The 18,523-nt window shown below is 39.5% G+C and overlaps 1 protein-coding gene across 3 annotated transcripts in view; it reads right to left on the minus strand.

Moving 5' to 3' along the window:
* PTCH1 (patched 1) overlaps positions 1-18,523 on the minus strand; it is a 131,116-nt gene that overhangs the window by 47,194 nt on the left and 65,399 nt on the right. For all 3 annotated transcript variants that reach the window (XR_013224428.1, XM_077299620.1, XM_077299615.1), the window contains exons 3-10: positions 14,828-15,017; positions 13,767-13,836; positions 12,343-12,434; positions 11,277-11,475; positions 10,933-11,054; positions 2,029-2,176; positions 646-777; positions 336-491 (exon numbers count right to left, since the gene is read on the minus strand). Coding sequence is in view for 2 of the 3 variants with exons in the window: in XM_077299620.1 (XP_077155735.1) it covers positions 336-491; positions 646-777; positions 2,029-2,176; positions 10,933-11,054; positions 11,277-11,475; positions 12,343-12,434; positions 13,767-13,836; positions 14,828-15,017 (1,109 nt within the window). In the remaining variant the exon portion in view is untranslated. The remainder of the gene's footprint in view (positions 1-335; positions 492-645; positions 778-2,028; positions 2,177-10,932; positions 11,055-11,276; positions 11,476-12,342; positions 12,435-13,766; positions 13,837-14,827; positions 15,018-18,523) is intronic.

The raw sequence follows: 18,523 nt of genomic DNA on the forward strand, positions 1-18,523 counted from the left end.
GGTGAGCTGACTTTACATCTCCCCTCTTCTCATACGTTGGATGTACATGGATACTAGCCAATCAGTGCCAGACTCTGTAGAGACATGCCCTTTGACTAGGAGAATGGTAACAATCAGTTGTCGAATTTATTTATAAATATTTAGGAGGAATAAAAGAGGAACGGCATAATGTAGAGTTCTAGGAAAAATGCACCAAGACTGTTATTTCATGGGATATTTACTAAAACAGATATCAGAAGAGGTTACCACTTCTCTTCAAACCTCTGACAACAAGAAACTTAATCATGTGCCTAATTTTTGGTCTATTTAAATATGTACGGGACGGACGTTAATACCTGAGTTGTTGCGGCATTAAAGGAAATTCCAATCAATGAACAGAGGCCTAATCCTGCTGCCACTGAAAGCGCAACGAGCAAAACTCCAGCCAGCCCCACGGCACCCTGAGACTTGGCACAGTCCCACCTCAACATGGTTAAACAGGCATACGCAAGCTGCAAATGAAACATTTGGAAACAAAAAGCAAACCACATTAAAATGTGTCAGGTAATCTAAGGAGGTAACTATCTTTAAACATGCATGTTAACATATTTAGTGTCAAGGCCCCATGCCTACATCTGTTAGAGCTTGGTAACAGTTTGGACTCACCATCAGCAGGTAGCCACTGGCAACTCTGATGACACTGACATCAGAAAATGACTTGAGGATGTCGTCCAGTGTAGTTGTTGTAAAGGGAAGGACTTTCTGGGTGGAATTTTGTGCAACACTTTGATGTACAACCTAACAGCGAAGGAGACATTGATATCACAAGAGCCAGGCAAGAATTTCAACAAGCACTTACAAGTAAGTAAATTCATCTGGTGCCTGATCCCACCAGTCAGTCCTAATTTGATTTCATTCATTGAAAGACAATAAAATGAATATTGTATCTTTCCAGGGAAGCGGGATGGTAGACCGCTGCAGAGCCATCACTCATTTCCTATATATCACTCTGCAGTGGTCTTCTAGATGTTGCCTTGAAGAGGAGCCTTAGTTTAATTGTTTGGCTGACTCACAGAGGTCACATGCAACCCGGCAAAGGTCAATGCTTGGGAAACAAAGGCCAAAAAAATGTCACATGACCTCACCAATGGGACCGCAGCTGTGAACAGATTCTCTGGCTCACTAATGTGTTCCAGACACCTTTCCTTACAAGTCACACTTGCTTTTTATTTCAGTTCTCTCTCTTCTCCCTAGCCTGCATCCAATATTAGGAAGTATCACCCTGGAAAGTTGCTGCAACTCTAGGGAAAGAAAACTCTTTGCCATTGCAAATTGTTCTAACATAATGAGTAGATATTAGCCATTTTCACTCTGTATAGCTTAGGGCCAGATATTTCCAATATTTCTCACCCAGTGCCAGCTACTGGTAGGACACGGGCTCATTTGTAGCTACATTAAAGTTTGAAAAGGACCTGACCTACAGACTGAATGGTGTGTAAGGGTTTATTTGCGCAGCCATAACATGTCTCCATGAGGGAGCCGTATATTAGGAGCCAAAAACAGGTTTAGAATGAAATGGTTTGGGAAATGATTTCCTTATTACACATGACGGATACAATCCTGCTTTTGCATCTAAATATATGGCTCCCTCATGAGGCCACGTTATGGCTGTGTGAATGCAGGCTAATGTTCTGGGTAATGTCTCCAGTGGTGTTTTAATAGGAAACTGCATGTAAAAACAGCGTATACATGGGAGAAATATCACTCAAGAAGCAACACCTTAACATACTGATTGGTAGGAAGAAAAATACAAAATGCTTATAGAAAAGAAAGAAACTTCCAGTCATTGACAATACAAATCTGACTCTTTCTATATGCTGTTGTGCCAACATAATGCCATAAGTGATCTTAATCACAAGTTAAAGGCTTATACATTTGCATATAGGTGACATTTTTTGTACATAAATTCCAATAGGTTTATTCTGAATATAAAATGTTAACTTTGCAATATGCTGGCAACTCATTCTTGCACAATATACTCAGTCATACCTGAACATAAACCCGCTGCCAGGCTTCCAGAATGGCCGCTGCTTTCTCTTCGTTCCAATTGATCTTTGAAACATCGATATACCCCTTGAAATGCTCATACATCTGCTTAGGAGTCATTAACTGAATCATAGTCTGTAACGCTTTGGCACTGTAACATAGAAATGCATGGAAATATTTTATTAGCAAGTCCAGTAAACTTTGCAGACACTGTTGCATTCCTTTTTTCTAAAGTGCGTGCATTTTACAGAAATATAAAATTATACACCATGGAGCCTTGAGTCATTAAGTTTCCCTTTGTTAAGTAAAAGTCAAAAGGTCAATATCACATATTAGAAAACAACATTTCTTGTTTCAATGCCATGTGTAGAAACCCTGTCTGCAATCACTAAAAATTTGGCTTGACTTGAGAGCTCTACCAGACTAAACTCTTGACACTCTACAGGAATCTAGGAAGTACACAAATGGTGATTATTGTTTAAACAGACGTGTGCAAGTCTTTCCCCTCTTTACTATGTAATCATGCTGCATTCAGTTAATTGCATTTATATGAAAGCCGCCTTACACATGCACTTAGTTACAATGTGGTGCAAGTACTAGAAAAAAAAACAAATTTCCAAAGAGCGTCAGGAGCTGATACACACACTATATAGACAAAAGTATTAGTGCACACCTCGTAATCATTGAGTTCAAAGTTAGTATTGTTGAAATGTGGAAGTGTTTAGGAACCACAGCAACTCAGCCACAAAGTGGCAGACCACGTAAACTTACATTTAGAGAAGGGTTATCAAGTGCTGAGGGGTATAGTGTTTAAAAGTCACGAACACTTTGTCATCAGAGAAAAAACTGGGAACTTCACAATATGGGTTTCCATGGCTGAGCAGCTAAATGCAAGACTTACATTACTAAGCAGAATGACAAGTGTAGAATGCAGTGCTGCCACTGGAGCAGTAGGAACATGTATTGCAGCTTGATTGAATAGTCTGAGTTTGGTGAACACCAGGAGAATCTACCCATCTGACATTGCATTGTTCCAACAATGAACATTGGGGGAGGAGGGATAATGTTGTTGGGTTGTCTTTCATGGGGTGGCTTAAGTCCCTTAAGTCCAGTTAGGGGAAAGTTACCGTAATTCTTCAGCATAGCAAAAACTTTGGACAATTATTTGCTTCCATCTTTGTTGGAACAGTTTGGGGAAGGCTCTTTTCTGTTCCAGCTTCACTGTTCCACAGTAGTCAAAGCAAGTTCCATAAAGACATGGACGGTTGCGTTTGGAAGAACTTCACTGGTACATAGAAAGCCCTAACCTCAACCCCAACGAACACCTTTGGAATGAATTAGAATTGACATTGCAAGCCAAGAACTGAGATGATCAATCTTACCATGGAATAATCGTGCCCAATATAGCTTACTTTATGCCCCAGAGGACAGGCTATATACAGTTTTGCTCAAAAGTTTACATACCCTGGCAGAATTTTTCCTTTCTTGGCCATTTTCAGAGAATATGACACCAAAACTTTTTCTCCACTCATGGTTAGTGGTTGGGTGAAGCCATTTATTGTCAAACTAATGTGTTTTCTCTTTTTAAATCATAATGACAATCCAAAACATCCAAATGACCCTGATCAAAAGTTTACATACCCCATTTCTTAATACCATGTATTGTCCCCTTTAACATCAATGACAGTTTGAAGTCTTTTGTGGTAGTTGTGGATGAGGTTCTTTATTTTCTCAGATGGTAAAGTTGACAACTCTTCTTGGCAAAAAGCCTCCAGTTCCTGTAAATTCCTGGGCTGTCTAGCATGAACTGCGCGCTTGAGATCTCCCCATAGTGGCTCAATGATATTGACGTCAGGAGACTGAGATGACCATTCCAGAACCTTCACTTTGTTCTGCTGTAGCCAATGACAAGTGGACTTGGCCTTGTGTTTTGGATCGTTGTCATGTTGGAACGTCCATGTATATTCCATACGCAGCTTCCGGGCTGATTTGCCTCCAGTATTTGCTGATAACGTGCTGCATTCATCTTTCCTTCAACTTTGACCAAGTTTCCTGTGCCTATGTAGCTCACACATCCCCAAAACATCAGCGATCCACCTCCGTGCTTTACAGTAGGAATGGTGTTCCTTTCATCATAGGCCTTGTTGACCTCCCTCCAAATGTAACGTTTATGGTTGTGGCCAAAAAGTTCAATATTGGTCACATCACTCCAAATTACCTTGTTCCAGAAGGTTTGAGGCTTGTCTCTGTGCTGTTTTGCGTATTGTAGGCCAGATATTTTGTGGCATTTGCGCAGTAATGGCTTACTTCTGGTGACTCGACCAAGCAGCCCATTTTCCTTCAAGTATATACCCCCAAAAATATTTACTAAATAAAAGAATCAATCAATTAAATCATTATTTTATTATCATAGAAGGCGATATGACACAATACATACATTACAAAGCAATATTTTATTAAAAATGTTGAAATTAAAAACAATTGAATGAATTCTGTATGTGGGGGGCGGGGCACGTCAGAATAATTGGTAAAAAAATATATATACAGTATATATATATATGAAAAATATATATAAAGAAAAAATATTTTTAAAATAATAAAGTAATATATATAATATCGTAAAGAATGTAGTAATTATTAAAATTCATAAAATAATATAATGAATATCACATGACTGGAATGAAAAAGTGAAAAGAAATAGAAAAAGCAATTGACAGTAAAATCCACCTAATATTTCATATTAAAATAAAATGCAAATAACAATAGTGCAATAAAGATATATATTAGCAGCCAAATACATTCAGTATTCCATATAAAAACCAAAATCCAATTTTGAAAGTGCAATAGTAAATATAACCGAAGGGAAAGGGCAAATAATACCGTGCAAAATATACTGTGCAAAAAATATATATGTGCAAAAATATATATATATATATTGCTGTGCAAAATAATATGATATAATAAAGTGCAATGGCAATAGTGCAATAAAGGTACAGTATATATTAGTAGCCAAATACATTCAATATTCCATATAAAAACATGTTGAATGTTCAATATTGAATGTATTTGGCTACTAATATATACCTTTATTGCCATTGACTTTATTATATCATATTATTTTATTATATATATATATATATATATATATATATATATATATATATATATATATATATGTATACAGTGCCTAAAAGTAGTATTCAACCCCCTGAAAACCCCCTGCAGATTTAGCAGGTTTAATAAGATGCAAATAAGTTAGAGCCTTCAAACTTCAAACAAGAGCAGGATTTATTAACAGATGCATAAATCTTACAAACCAAAAAGTTTTGTTGCTCAGTTAAATTTTTATAAATTTTAAACATAAAAGTGTGGGTCAATTATTATTCAACCCCTAGGTTTAATATTTTGTGGAATAACCTTTGTTTGCAATTACAGCTAATAATCGTCTTTTATAAGACCTGATCAGGCCGGCACAGGTCTCTGGAGTTATCTTGGCCCACTCCTCCATGCAGATCTTCTCCAAGTTATCTAGGTTCTTTGGGTGTCTCATGTGGACTTTAATCTTGAGCTCCTTCCACAAGTTTTCAATTGGGTTAAGGTCAGGAGACTGACTAGGCCACTGCAACACCTTGATTTTTTGCCTCTTGAACCAGGCCTTGGTTTTCTTGGCTATGTGCTTTGGGTCGTTGTCTTGTTGGAAGATGAAATGACGACCCATCTTAAGATCCTTGATGGAGGAGCGGAGGTTCTTGGCCAAAATCTCCAGGTAGGCTGTGCTATCCATCTTCCCATGGATGCGGACCAGATGGCCAGGCCCCTTGGCTGAGAAACAGCCCCACAGCATGATGCTGCCACCACCATGCTTGACTGTAGGGATGGTATTCTTGGGGTCGTATGCAGTGCCAACCAGTCTCCAAACGTCACGTGTGTGGTTGGCACCAAAGATCTCGATCTTGGTCTCATCAGACCAGAGAACCTTGAATCAGTCAGTCTCAGAGTCCTCCAAGTGATCATGAGCAAACTGTAGTCGAGCCTTGACATGACGCTTTGAAAGTAAAGGTACCTTACGGGCTCGTCTGGAACGGAGACCATTGCGGTGGAGTACGTTACTTATGGTATTGACTGAAACCAATGTCCCCACTGCCATGAGATCTTCCCAGAGCTCCTTCCTTGTTGTCCTTGGGTTAGCTTTGACTCTTCGGACAAGCCTGGCCTCGGCACGGGAGGAAACTTTCAAAGGCTGTCCAGGCCGTGGAAGGCTAACAGTAGTTCCATAAGCCTTCCACTTCCGGATGATGCTCCCAACAGTGGAGACAGGTAGGCCCAACTCCTTGGAAAGGGTTTTGTACCCCTTGCCAGCCTTGTGACCCTCCACGATCTTGTCTCTGATGGCCTTGGAATGCTCCTTTGTCTTTCCCATGTTGACCATGTTTGAGTGCTGTTCACAAGTTTTGGGAGGGTCTTAAATAGTCAGAAAAGGCTGGAAAAAGAGATAATTAATCCAAACATGTGAAGCTCATTGTTCTTTGTGCCTGAACTACTTCTTAATACTTTAGGGGAACCAAACAGAATTCTGGTGGGTTGAGGGGTTGAATAATAAATGACCCTCTGAAAAGACTTTTCCCAATTTAAAAAAAAAATAAACAAAGAAATAACATTCTTTTTTGCTGCAGTGCATTTCACACTTCCAGGCTGATCTACAGTCCAAATGTCACAATGCCAAGTTAATTCCAAATGTGTAAACCTGCTAAATCTGCAGGGGGTTGAATACTACTTGTAGGCACTGTATATATATATATATATACAGGTCCTTCTCAAAAAATTAGCATATAGTGTTAAATTTCATTATTTACCATAATGTAATGATTACAATTAAACTTTCATATATTATAGATTCATTATCCACCAACTGAAATTTGTCAGGTCTTTTATTGTTTTAATACTGATGATTTTGGCATACAACTCCTGATAACCAAAAAAACCTGTCTCAATAAATTAGCATATCAAGAAAAGGTTCTCTAAACGACCTATTACCCTAATCTTCTGAATCAACTAATTAACTCTAAACACATGCAAAAGATACCTGAGGCTTTTAAAAACTCCCTGCCTGGTTCATTACTCAAAACCCCCATCATGGGTAAGACTAGCGACCTGACAGATGTCAAGAAGGCCATCATTGACACCCTCAAGCAAGAGGGTAAGACCCAGAAAGAAATTTCTCAACAAATAGGCTGTTCCCAGAGTGCTGTATCAAGGCACCTCAATGGTAAGTCTGTTGGAAGGAAACAATGTGGCAGAAAACGCTGTACAACGAGAAGAGGTGACCAGACCCTGAGGAAGATTGTGGAGAAGGACCGATTCCAGACCTTGGGGAACCTGAGGAAGCAGTGGACTGAGTCTGGTGTGGAAACATCCAGAGCCACCGTGCACAGGCGTGTGCAGGAAATGGGCTACAGGTGCCGCATTCCCCAGGTAAAGCCACTTTTGAACCATAAACAGCGGCAGAAGCGCCTGACCTGGGCTACAGAGAAGCAGCACTGGACTGTTGCTAAGTGGTCCCAAGTACTTTTTTCTGATGAAAGCAAATTTTGCATGTCATTCAGAAATCAAGGTGCCAGAGTCTGGAGGAAGACTGGGGAGAAGGAAATGCCAAAATGCCTGAAGTCCAGTGTCAAGTACCCACAGTCAGTGATGGTGTGGGGTGCCATGTCAGCTGCTGGTGTTGGTCCACTGTGTTTCATCAAGGGCAGGGTCAATGCAGCTAGCTATCAGGAGATTTTGGAGCACTTCATGCTTCCATCGGCTGAAATGCTTTATGGAGATGAAGATTTCATTTTTCAGCACGACCTGGCACCTGCTCACAGTGCCAAAACCACTGTTAAATGGTTTACTGACCATGGTATTACTGTGCTCAATTGGCCTGCCAACTCTCCTGACCTGAACCCCATAGAGAATCTGTGGGATATTGTGAAGAGAAAGTTGAGAGACGCAAGACCCAACACTCTGGATGAGCTTAAGGCTGCTATTGAAGCATCCTGGGCCTCCATAACATCTCAGCAGTGTCACAGGCTGATTGCCTCCATGCCACGCCGCATTGAAGCAGTCATTTCTGCCAAAGGATTCCCGACCAAGTATTGAGTGCATAACTGAACATTATTATTTGATGGTTTTTTTGTTTGTTATTAAAAAACACTTTTATTTGATTGGACGGGTGAAATATGCTAATTTATTGAGACAGGTTTTTTTGGTTATCAGGAGTTGTATGCCAAAATCATCAGTATTAAAACAATAAAAGACCTGACAAATTTCAGTTGGTGGATAATGAATCTATAATATATGAAAGTTTAATTGTAATCATTACATTATGGTAAATAATGAAATTTAACACTATATGCTAATTTTTTGAGAAGGACCTGTATATATATATATATATATATATATATATATATATATATATATATATATATATATATATATATATATATATATATATATATATATATATATATATATATAAATATATTGCACAGTATTTTTTTGCCCTTTCCCTTTGGTTATATTTACTATTGCACTTTAAAAATTGGATTTTGTTTTTTTTTATGGAATACTGAATGTATTTGGCTGCTAATATATATCTTTATTGCACTATTGTTATTTGCATTTTATTTTAATATGAAATATTAAGTGGATTTTACTGTCAATTGCTTTTTCTATTTCTTTTCATTTTTTCATTCCAGTCATGTGATATTCATTATATTTTTTTATTAATTGTAATAATTACTACATTCTTTACGATATTATATATGTTACTTTATTATTTTAAAAATATTTTTTCTTTATATATATATATATATATATATATATATATATATATATATATATATATTTTTTTTTTACCAATTATCCTGACATGCCCCGCCCCCCACATACAGAATTCATTCAATTGTTTTTAATTTCAACATTTTTAATAAAATATTGCTTTTTAATTTATGTATTGTGTCATATTGCCTTCTATGTTAATAAAATAATATGATTTAATTGATTGATTCATTTATTTAGTAAATATTTTTTTGGGTATATACTTATTGGTAATATTTACTATTAGTTATTTATTATATATTATTTGGTATCTCTTTTCTATATAGGATTTTTTTTTTCATTTTCCTTCAAGTGCCTGCTTATTGTGCATCTTGCAATACCCACAAAGCTAGGTTTCAGAGAGCCCTGTATTTCAGCTGATGTTATCTGTGGGTTTTTCTTTGCATCCCTAACAATTTTCCTGGCAGTTGTGGACATCATTTTTGTTGGTCTACCTGACCGTGGTTTTGTCTTTACAGAGCCCGATTTTCCATTTGTCAATCACAGTTTGAAAGTTGCTGACTGGCATTATCAATTCCTTGGATATCTTTTTGTATCCCTTTCCTATTATATACAGTTCAACTGCATTTTCCCGTAGATTCGTTGACAATTCTTTTGCTTTACCTATGACTCACAATCCAGAAACGTTGGTGGCTAGATGAAAGATGTGGCAATCCCCACATGTATTCAAGCTGTCTAGCAGACGCAAATCATGCAGCTGCATCGACATAAACTAAATCTCCGAGCACGCCGAAATACTCGGAGACCACCTGAGCATGCTCAGAGAAACTCGAGTAACGAGCATACTTGCTCATCACTAGTAGCCATTCAAACCCATTTGTGCCAACTTCTGTGCATGTTATCAGGCCAAAATCACCAGGGTGTGTGTGAACTTTTGATCAAAGTCATTTGGATGTTTTGGGTTGTCATTATGATTTAAAAAGAGAAAACACAGTAATTTGACAATAAATGGCTTCACCCAACCACTAACCATGATTGGAGAAAAAGTTTTGGGTGTTATGGTTCATATTCTCTGAAAAAAGGCCAAGAAAGCAAAAATTCTGCAGGGGTATGTAAACTTTGAGCACAACTGTATGTTCCAGATGTATACGCATGGGTGTTATTTTAGTAACATACCTTAGTATCTAGTCAATGTGATACTCAAGCTTGTATGCTGGTACACCAAGAGTACGTAAGCGAAGAGCAGTGGTGGATATAGCCCAAAAAATATGTGTCTAACTTTTTGTTTTATTCTCTAGAGACGCTAACAACAGTCACATTACCTAGTCACAAAAAAAATCAAATTGGTTCCTAAAATTCCTCTTAAAATCCATCTTAACGTGGATGTAGGTTCTTATTTTCTGCAGAGTTGGTATGTCACTCTCCATAAGGAGAAACGTTACCCCTTAGACCCCAGTCCAGAGCCTCTCACCTAGCCAAATCAGTTCATGCTTCGCACTGACGAGGGCCAACAGCCCGAAACACCGTGTCTGCGAATTGAGATACTGATTTGGCTTTTATCCTAAGTCATATTGCACGACTCGTTAAAGGGTTGATTGTGACTTGTAGGATCGCTACTTCCAACAGGTGGCGCTATAGAGTTTAAGTCCTCTTATTCTCAGAAGAGGCAATTTGCATATCTACAAGAATTGACATTTATCATGTTTATTTTAGCAATAAAGTAGTTTTCCAAGACTCTAAGAGAATCTGTATGCATGTACACATGTACGGCACAAGGCTGGCCAATGATTGGTTGCAGTGGTCATGGTAGCAGTCATCATTGTTGCAGCCAAGTAAACTAAAATCAACAGGGACCACCGGAGAAATGTTGCTGTAGCAGTGGGCAGTTTAACACATAATATAGCATCTTTTGTTATTTTATACCATTTTCCCACATTTTGTAGATTCTCGAAAACGAAGGAAACAACCTACACAACAAAAAATGCCAGGTATTTGGCTATGTATATGATATGCAGACAGAGCATCCTTGATTACAATAAAAGATTAATATACTCTGTATACTATCTAGCATAATGCATAATCACCTACCTAGTCAGCTTTCCACTAGTATTTTTCACTGTGCCACCAATGATGAGTTCCTCTTGCCAATGCATATACTTCCTTGAAAGACCATAGCATCCTCCATTCATCACAAGGGCAATATCCAGAGGCTGAAATACATTATGAGACCAAGATAATTCAGGTGAGCCATACAATGATGAGAACTACGAGCAATTTTATACATTTGTATTCAAGCTATTCCAATATTAATTTCCTTTAAAACAATTATAAAATATGTAGCAATTAATTTTATACTATTAACAACAAAGTATGCAAAGTGTTTTTCTTTTTAGAGAACAGCTTGAAGAACATTACCCTATGTCTTAACTCACTTTGGTTGAATTTTTATTAGGTGCTGTAGGCGGACAATTCGAATCAATTGGGTTGAGGCAGGGGCGGTCCATATACGCGTGACCGACCTCAGCCTTTTTTAGCATTTCCTCCCAGATGTCTACTTGGAAATTGTCTCTCTTCAATTCCTGTAGCAAGCCCATGGGGTCAAAGTTTGTCCATTGTAAAGTGGGTTTACCTCTGGAGAGAAACCAGTGTGAGCCAAAAATTCAACATACAATCTGTGCTGTAGTGTAGCTGCTCGGAAAGAATGAAAATGAGACGGCAGAGTGGGAGGCAAAGCATATAACTAATGATGACAAATTTATATCAGCGAGACAGTAGTAAAAGCAAAAAGAAGGCAAGAGCAGAAAATATCTTTTAAGTGAGCCTGATGACTTGGCAAGGTCTCCCATTGCAGTGGCTACTGCTGCTACACCAGAACTGGCACTTTTCAGCCTTAGCCAGGCAAATTACAAAGCCCTTCAGGCTGCCTCATTTTGTTGTCTATGCCAAACTGTATTTGCCCATCCAGGCTTAAGTCATTATTTCAAGTCTCCCAACTAGAAAAGTGAAAATGCTTCGCGTCCTACATCCAAAGCTGCACATTGTAGGTTAGGGGACGGCCATTGCAAATTGCTTATTTTCAGAGACAAGCAAACCAGGACATGAACAATTACTCAGACACGAACTCTTGCATAATTACTCAAAGATGCCAACATATGCCAAATGCACAAAACAATTAACTCTTTGTTGCATGCAGACTATGAAATATAAAAGCTGTTCAACTATAAAAAACTAAGGTGAGAATTAAAATGCAGCTTTTCTTGTTTCATTAAACAAATGAAATAATAAAAAAAAGAGACCCGATTGCTTATGCCTCCTAATACTTCAGGCTTTACAAGCAAATGCTACAAAACGTTCCCAAGGAGGGAGCAATAAAAGGAAAAGTCCATGCACATTAGATCTACACCCTAGAAACATCAACCTGTTTAGAGGAAATCTGCAAGTAAATGAAACACATTTCAGCTATCTACAAAACTGTAAAGAATAAAATGAATTGCTTACGGTAGATATGCCTTTCCAGAATGAAGTTTTGCGCCTTCCCAAAAGCAGTCCAACGGTGTGATAATTAAACAAGGGTATAGTGATTCTATGATCTATGATATAAAACAGAAGGATTTTCTGGTTAATATCCCTGCGCTTTATGCTCAAGCCATGCGAAATATATCCCAATACACTGTCGTAAAGTTTCCCCCTAAAATATACTGTACTTTTACATTGATGTATTGAATAGATATAGCGGCACGGGCACATTATTAGAGAATCACTTTTCTGGAAGACCCATCAGTTGCATAACTTATAACAAATAGGCCTCCAATTCTAATGTGAATCACATTATTCTAGGCGCTACAGATAAACTGAACACTTATTGCTGGATTCGAACACTGATTCAAGCTGATTGCTGTGAGTCCCAGAAGCTGATCATCCTCTCAAAGGTCCTTCTAATAAAGAGATTTCTCAAACTAGGAAAGATCTTGAAACTCTTCCTACTCTGAATGATAGACTTACATTTGAGGGCATCTTTATGCCAACCACTCAAGGTATCATTTTAGCTTAGTGGTTGTCTCTTAGGCTACGTTCACATTTGCGTTGTGCGCCGCAACGCACAACGCAAACAAAAACGCGGCAAAACGCACGCTAAAACGCTGCGTTTTGCGCCGCATGCGTCGTTTTTGCCCGCAAGTTGGACGCAAAAAAAATGCAACTTGAAGCGTTTCTTGCGTCCAACGCTTGCGGCCATGCGGCGCAAAACGCAGCACAACGCATGTCCATGCGCCCCCATGTTAAGTATAGGGGCGCATGACGCATGCGGCGCCGCTGCGGCGCCCGACGCTGCGGCGCTGACCGCAAATGTGAACGTAGCCTTAATTAGACTAATAGTCCATTTAGACGAGCCAATAATGTTATTCCCATTCTATAGTAAGATCTCTAAAGGACTGTTTACACTGGGTTCTGGGTTATAATAGTCAGAACAATCATTTTCATACTAATGTTTGATCTTGATTATCAGTGTAAACACGTCCAACGATCCAATTACAAACGAGTGTTCACACGTTTGACGTTGATCACATCTGCTATAATGACATAAGAATTACCGTTTGTCATTTACATGAGGGGATGTGCTGGCACTTATAATGTAAACTGTATGGTAGAGGGGAAATGAACAATTGGCTGAAAAGGAAAAAAAAAATAATAATATTGTAACATGATGGTAAACAAGTGCCTAATGACTTGCTCTGTCACCGATCAGTACATGTTATGGGCAATATAACTGCCTAATAAAAGAAGAACCTTTAGTTTGTCCTTGTAGGAAACCTAAATGAGATGAGGCTAGATAGCAATATTAGTAAGGGCTGAGGCACTATTCCCATGGAAGTATGGATCACGTGTTCATCAGCATTAGAATTATTCTCATTGTAGACACTTACCTGGCTCATATACCCAGTTTCGGTTATAAGTTCTCCGGATTTAAAACATAGTTCCTCTAGTTTCCAATGCCTATTGGGTAAGAGAAGACAATGTCACTGTATTGCCTTCTAGAAAAAAAAACCTCTTTATAATCTTGTCATGTGTTTTTCAGACTTCACCAATGAAGTTTTATGAGTGAGGCCAATTTCACACAAGCTTTTTTTGCATCTGTGTCATTTCCGTATTTACAGTATATGGTTTGTATTAACCCACGTTAATCTATGGGGCTTTTCACATGGTCGTATAAAATGAGTGCATATTTGAAATAACTTTTATCTGTATTGTGGTTATAAAAGAACCATTGATGTCTAAAGAGTGTTCGTTCACATAATTGATGCATCCATTTGTTAGGCGTAGTAGGGATTTAAAGGTTATGTACACTTTCATACACAATTTATATATGGTTCATTTGCTTCCTAATTGCAAACTTGAGCAATTTGCTAAATAGTAGTCTTAAAAAAGAATTCTATCATTTTGCTGTTGCAGTGTCTGTAAATCCTTTATCTAGCTCAATGATTTTAATTAGAGATAACAGCAGAGAGAGAGGGGAGGGTGGGGTGTTACAGATCTAAAAAGTTTGGAAAAGGGAGAAAGTATCTCAGAGAGAAAGTACCGAATTCAGGCAACATAAAATCAGCAGAAAATAAGTGCAGGATAGAAGCTGTGCTGACATATTAGCTAATGTAGTTAGTAAACTTCACATCCAGCCTATATTACTGGTGCAGAAAATCCCTCAAGAGAAAGATCTGAAACTTGGATCAGGCTGCAAATTGCATATTGTTGTGTCTGAAAATGAATAAAAGAATTACATTTGCAGACTGAAACTTAGTGCATGTTTTAATTAAATGTAACCACTAACATGCCTAATAATTGTCCACAGCCTTTAAAGGAGAAAACGTGGCATGAAAGAAAATTGACATGTAAAAAAAACAAACCATGAAGCAATACAAATAATAAGACACATGCTGTGGTCAAAAAGAAACCATGGAGTGAAAGAATTTAGTACATATCTGACATTTACCTGTCATACATGTAGACTTGCACCTTGGTGGCTTCAAGTGCTGAGAGAAGATGTTGCCTCAGAGCTTCCGTTGTTAGGACATTAGCACCATTCTCTAGTGGAGTCTGGATCATGAGCTGTGGATTAAACATGGCTTCCTCTCCGATCTTTTGGCGAGTATAATTTAATTCACGACTTACTCGTCCACCAACTGCAAGAAAAATACATTTACAGATCATTCAGAGGACAAGAATCTAGCACTAACACAATGCCAGAGAACATGAAGCCGTCATGCTGCTACTGAACTACTATTCTCAGAAACCTTTGCCAGGGAAGAAGTACTTAAACATCTGCAGGGTACTTTTTCCTCCGCTCTGATGTACAGATGATATTTGTTGACGACTACAATAAACCATAAAAGAGTAATAATTACATTACAAATAGCCTTAATTTTTCTTCCAGCCTTTTACCCCCCTCTTGAATATAAGATTTCCATATGGAGAAGCTAAATCACTTTAAGAAGGCTTTCTATAGCGAGCAGACTGAGCATTTTTTTGTACAATTTCGTGCACTTGTATAAACAGTCTGGTTCTATAGCACATTTCACGATCAATGGCTTTTATGTATATACATCCATACGTTGAAAGAAAAAAAGCTGGCACTGGTAGAACAATTTTTCTTTGCAACAATGTTACAAAATCTGAGCTTGTAGGAGACAGGGAAAAGTACCTCCAATTACTCTACAATTTTTTAGTCTGCATTCACATTATTGTTAGACTGTATTCACATTGGAATTTGTCTTTTTGATTTCATTTCCTTATTAGTACAGAAAAAGAAAATGTACGTGTAGATTTCCATTGAATAGTCTTGATGTCAAGTGTAATCTGTTACCTTCACTTAGCCTTAAAGGACTTGTAGATCTTTAAATGGTAGTGAATGTTATAGAATAATAAAACAAGGCATAGTTACCCACTGTAAACTGTGGATCCAGTACTAGCCACTTGGTGATAGGAAGCAATGATGCCCTATTCTTCGGTCAACTGACTGCTGAGGCTGATGATTGGCTGCATAGTTCAGGTCACTGGGACAGAACATCATTGGATGTGCCAAGGGTGACATCCCATTCCAGTCACCTGACCACTGCAGCAAATAACAGACCTCAATGGTTAGGTGACTGAAGAACGGGAGCTAACTGCTTTTGTCCCAGCGCTGAATCCATATGGGCAACAGCGGGTGACTATGCTTCATTTTACCATGCTATAACATTACTTGCCATTTAGAACCTATTTTTTTGGAAGCTCGACCACCCCTTTAAGAAGAATAATGCTATTATTATCATTTTTTTATATATAGCACTATTAATTCCATGGTGCTGTACATTAGACGGGGTTACATCAAAATAGAAATATCACTTACAGTAAACAAAACTAACAATGGCAGACTGGTACAGAGGGAAGATGACCCTGCCCTTGCGGGCTTACATTCTACAGGATTGTGGGGAAGGAGACAGTAGGTCGAGGGTTGCAGTAGCTCCGATGGTGGCTGTGTAGTCATTACAGGTTGTAAGCTTTTTTGAAGAGATGGGTTTTCATGTTCCGGTTGAAGGATCCAAATGTGGTGGATAACCGGACGTGTTGGAGTACAGAATTCCAAATGATGGGGGATATTCGGGAGAAGTCTTGGAGGCGATTGGGTGAGGAGCGAATAAGCATGGAGGAGAGGAGGAGGTCTTGGGAGGACCGGAGATTACGTGATTGAAGATATTGAGAGACTAGTTCGGAAATATAAGGAGGAGAAAGGTTATGGATGGCTTTGTAGGTCAGTGTTAGTAGTTTAAACTGTATACACTGGGAAATTGGGAGCCATTGAAGGGATTTGCAAAGAGGGGAATCAGGAGTGAGCTTGGATGTGCGGTTTGAAGGACAGGGCAGAGTCAAGTGTAAAGGCCCCGTCTCACATAGCGAGATCGCTAGCGATATCGCTGCTGAGTCACAAGTTTTGTGACGCAACAGCGACCTCCATAGCGATCTCGCTATGTGTGACACGTACCAGCGATCAGGCCCCTGCTGCGAGATCGCTGGTCGTGTCGGAATGGCCTGGACCTTTTTTTGGTCGTTGAGGCCCCGCTGACATCGCTGAATCGGTGTGTGTGACACCGATCCAGCGATGTCTTCACTGGTAACCAGGGTAAACATCGGGTTACTAAGCGCAGGGCCGCGCTTAGTAACCCGATGTTTACCCTGGTTACCAGCGTAAATGTAAAAAAAAACAAACAGTACATACTCGCCTTTCGGTGTCCAGGTCCCTTGCCGTCTGCTTCCTGCTCTCACTGTCTGCCGGCCGTACAGTGAGAAGTGAGAGCACAGCAGTGACGTCACCGCTGCGCTCTGCTCTCACTGTACGGCGGCTCAGTCAGAGCAGGAAGCAGACGGCAAGGGACCTGGACACCGAAAGGCGAGTATGTACTGTTTGGTTTTTTTGGTAACCAGGGTAAACATCGGGTTACTAAGCGCGGCCCTGCGCTTAGTAACCCGATGTTTACCCTGGTTACCCGGGTGCTGCAGGGGGACTTCGGCATCGTTGAAGACAGTTTCAACGATGCCGAAGTCGTTCCCCTGATCGTTGGTCGCTGGAGAGAGCGGTCTGTGTGACAGCTCCCCAGCGACCACACAGCGACTTACCAACGATCACGGCCAGGTCGTATCGCTGGTCGTGATCGTTGGTAAATCGCTTAGTGAGACGGGGCCTTTACTCCAAGGCAGTGGATTACCGGGGGGGGGGAGTGTGGATTCAATTATTGTGATAGATAGATCAGATAGGGAAGATGTGTGAGATGGAGGAAAGGTAAATAGTTCAGATTTGTCCACATTGAGTTTGAGGAAGCGAGAGAAGAAGGAGGATATGTCTGATAGATACTCTGGGATTCTGGAGAGCAGAGAGGTGACATCTGGGCCAGAGAGGTAGATCTGAGTGTCATCGGCATATAGATGTGCAGGGAAACCATAGGATTTTATGAGTTGTCCCAGGCCAAGTGTATAGATTGAGAAGTGAAGGGTTCTTAGGACAGAGCCTTGAGAGACACCAACAGAGAGGGGGCGAGATGGAGAGGTAGCATGGGAGTACGAAACGCTAAATGTGCTGGTGTGTTGGTGAGGTATGAGGAGATCCAGGATAGGGTGAGGTCTTTGACACCAAAGGAAGAAAGGATCTGTAGTAGGAGGCAGAGGTCAACTGTGTCGAAGGCAGGGGACAGGTCTAGAAGGAGGAGTATAGAGAATTGTCTGTTAGCTTTGGCTGTAAGTAAGTCGTTTGTAAGTTTGGTCAGGGCAGTCTCAGTGGAATGGTGGGGACAGAATCCAGATTGTAGGTTGTCGAAGAGAGAGTTAGATGCAAGGTGAGAGGAAAGTTCAGAATGGACGTGCTGCTCAAGGAGTTTGGAAACAAAAGGGAGCAAAGATATGGGACGATAGCTGGACATAAAATTAAGATACACATTTCTATTTGTCATTCATCCAATTATTCCTACTGACATCTCTAGAAGCATCTGTGTTAAAGTTGGCCGAGCCTGCTTATGTTTTTCCACAGTGACTGGCTATCTTCCCTTGGGAATATAGTATAGGGCATATTGAAATACAGCATCCTTCTTTTCCACAACATCTGCCATTAATGTCAGTCAAGAGATCTCAAGACGCATGATGTCAAAATTCACACGTTCAG

Source organism: Ranitomeya variabilis, chromosome 1, assembly GCF_051348905.1.
Source record: "Ranitomeya variabilis isolate aRanVar5 chromosome 1, aRanVar5.hap1, whole genome shotgun sequence".
In the NCBI taxonomy this organism is placed as follows: Eukaryota; Metazoa; Chordata; class Amphibia; order Anura; family Dendrobatidae; genus Ranitomeya; species Ranitomeya variabilis.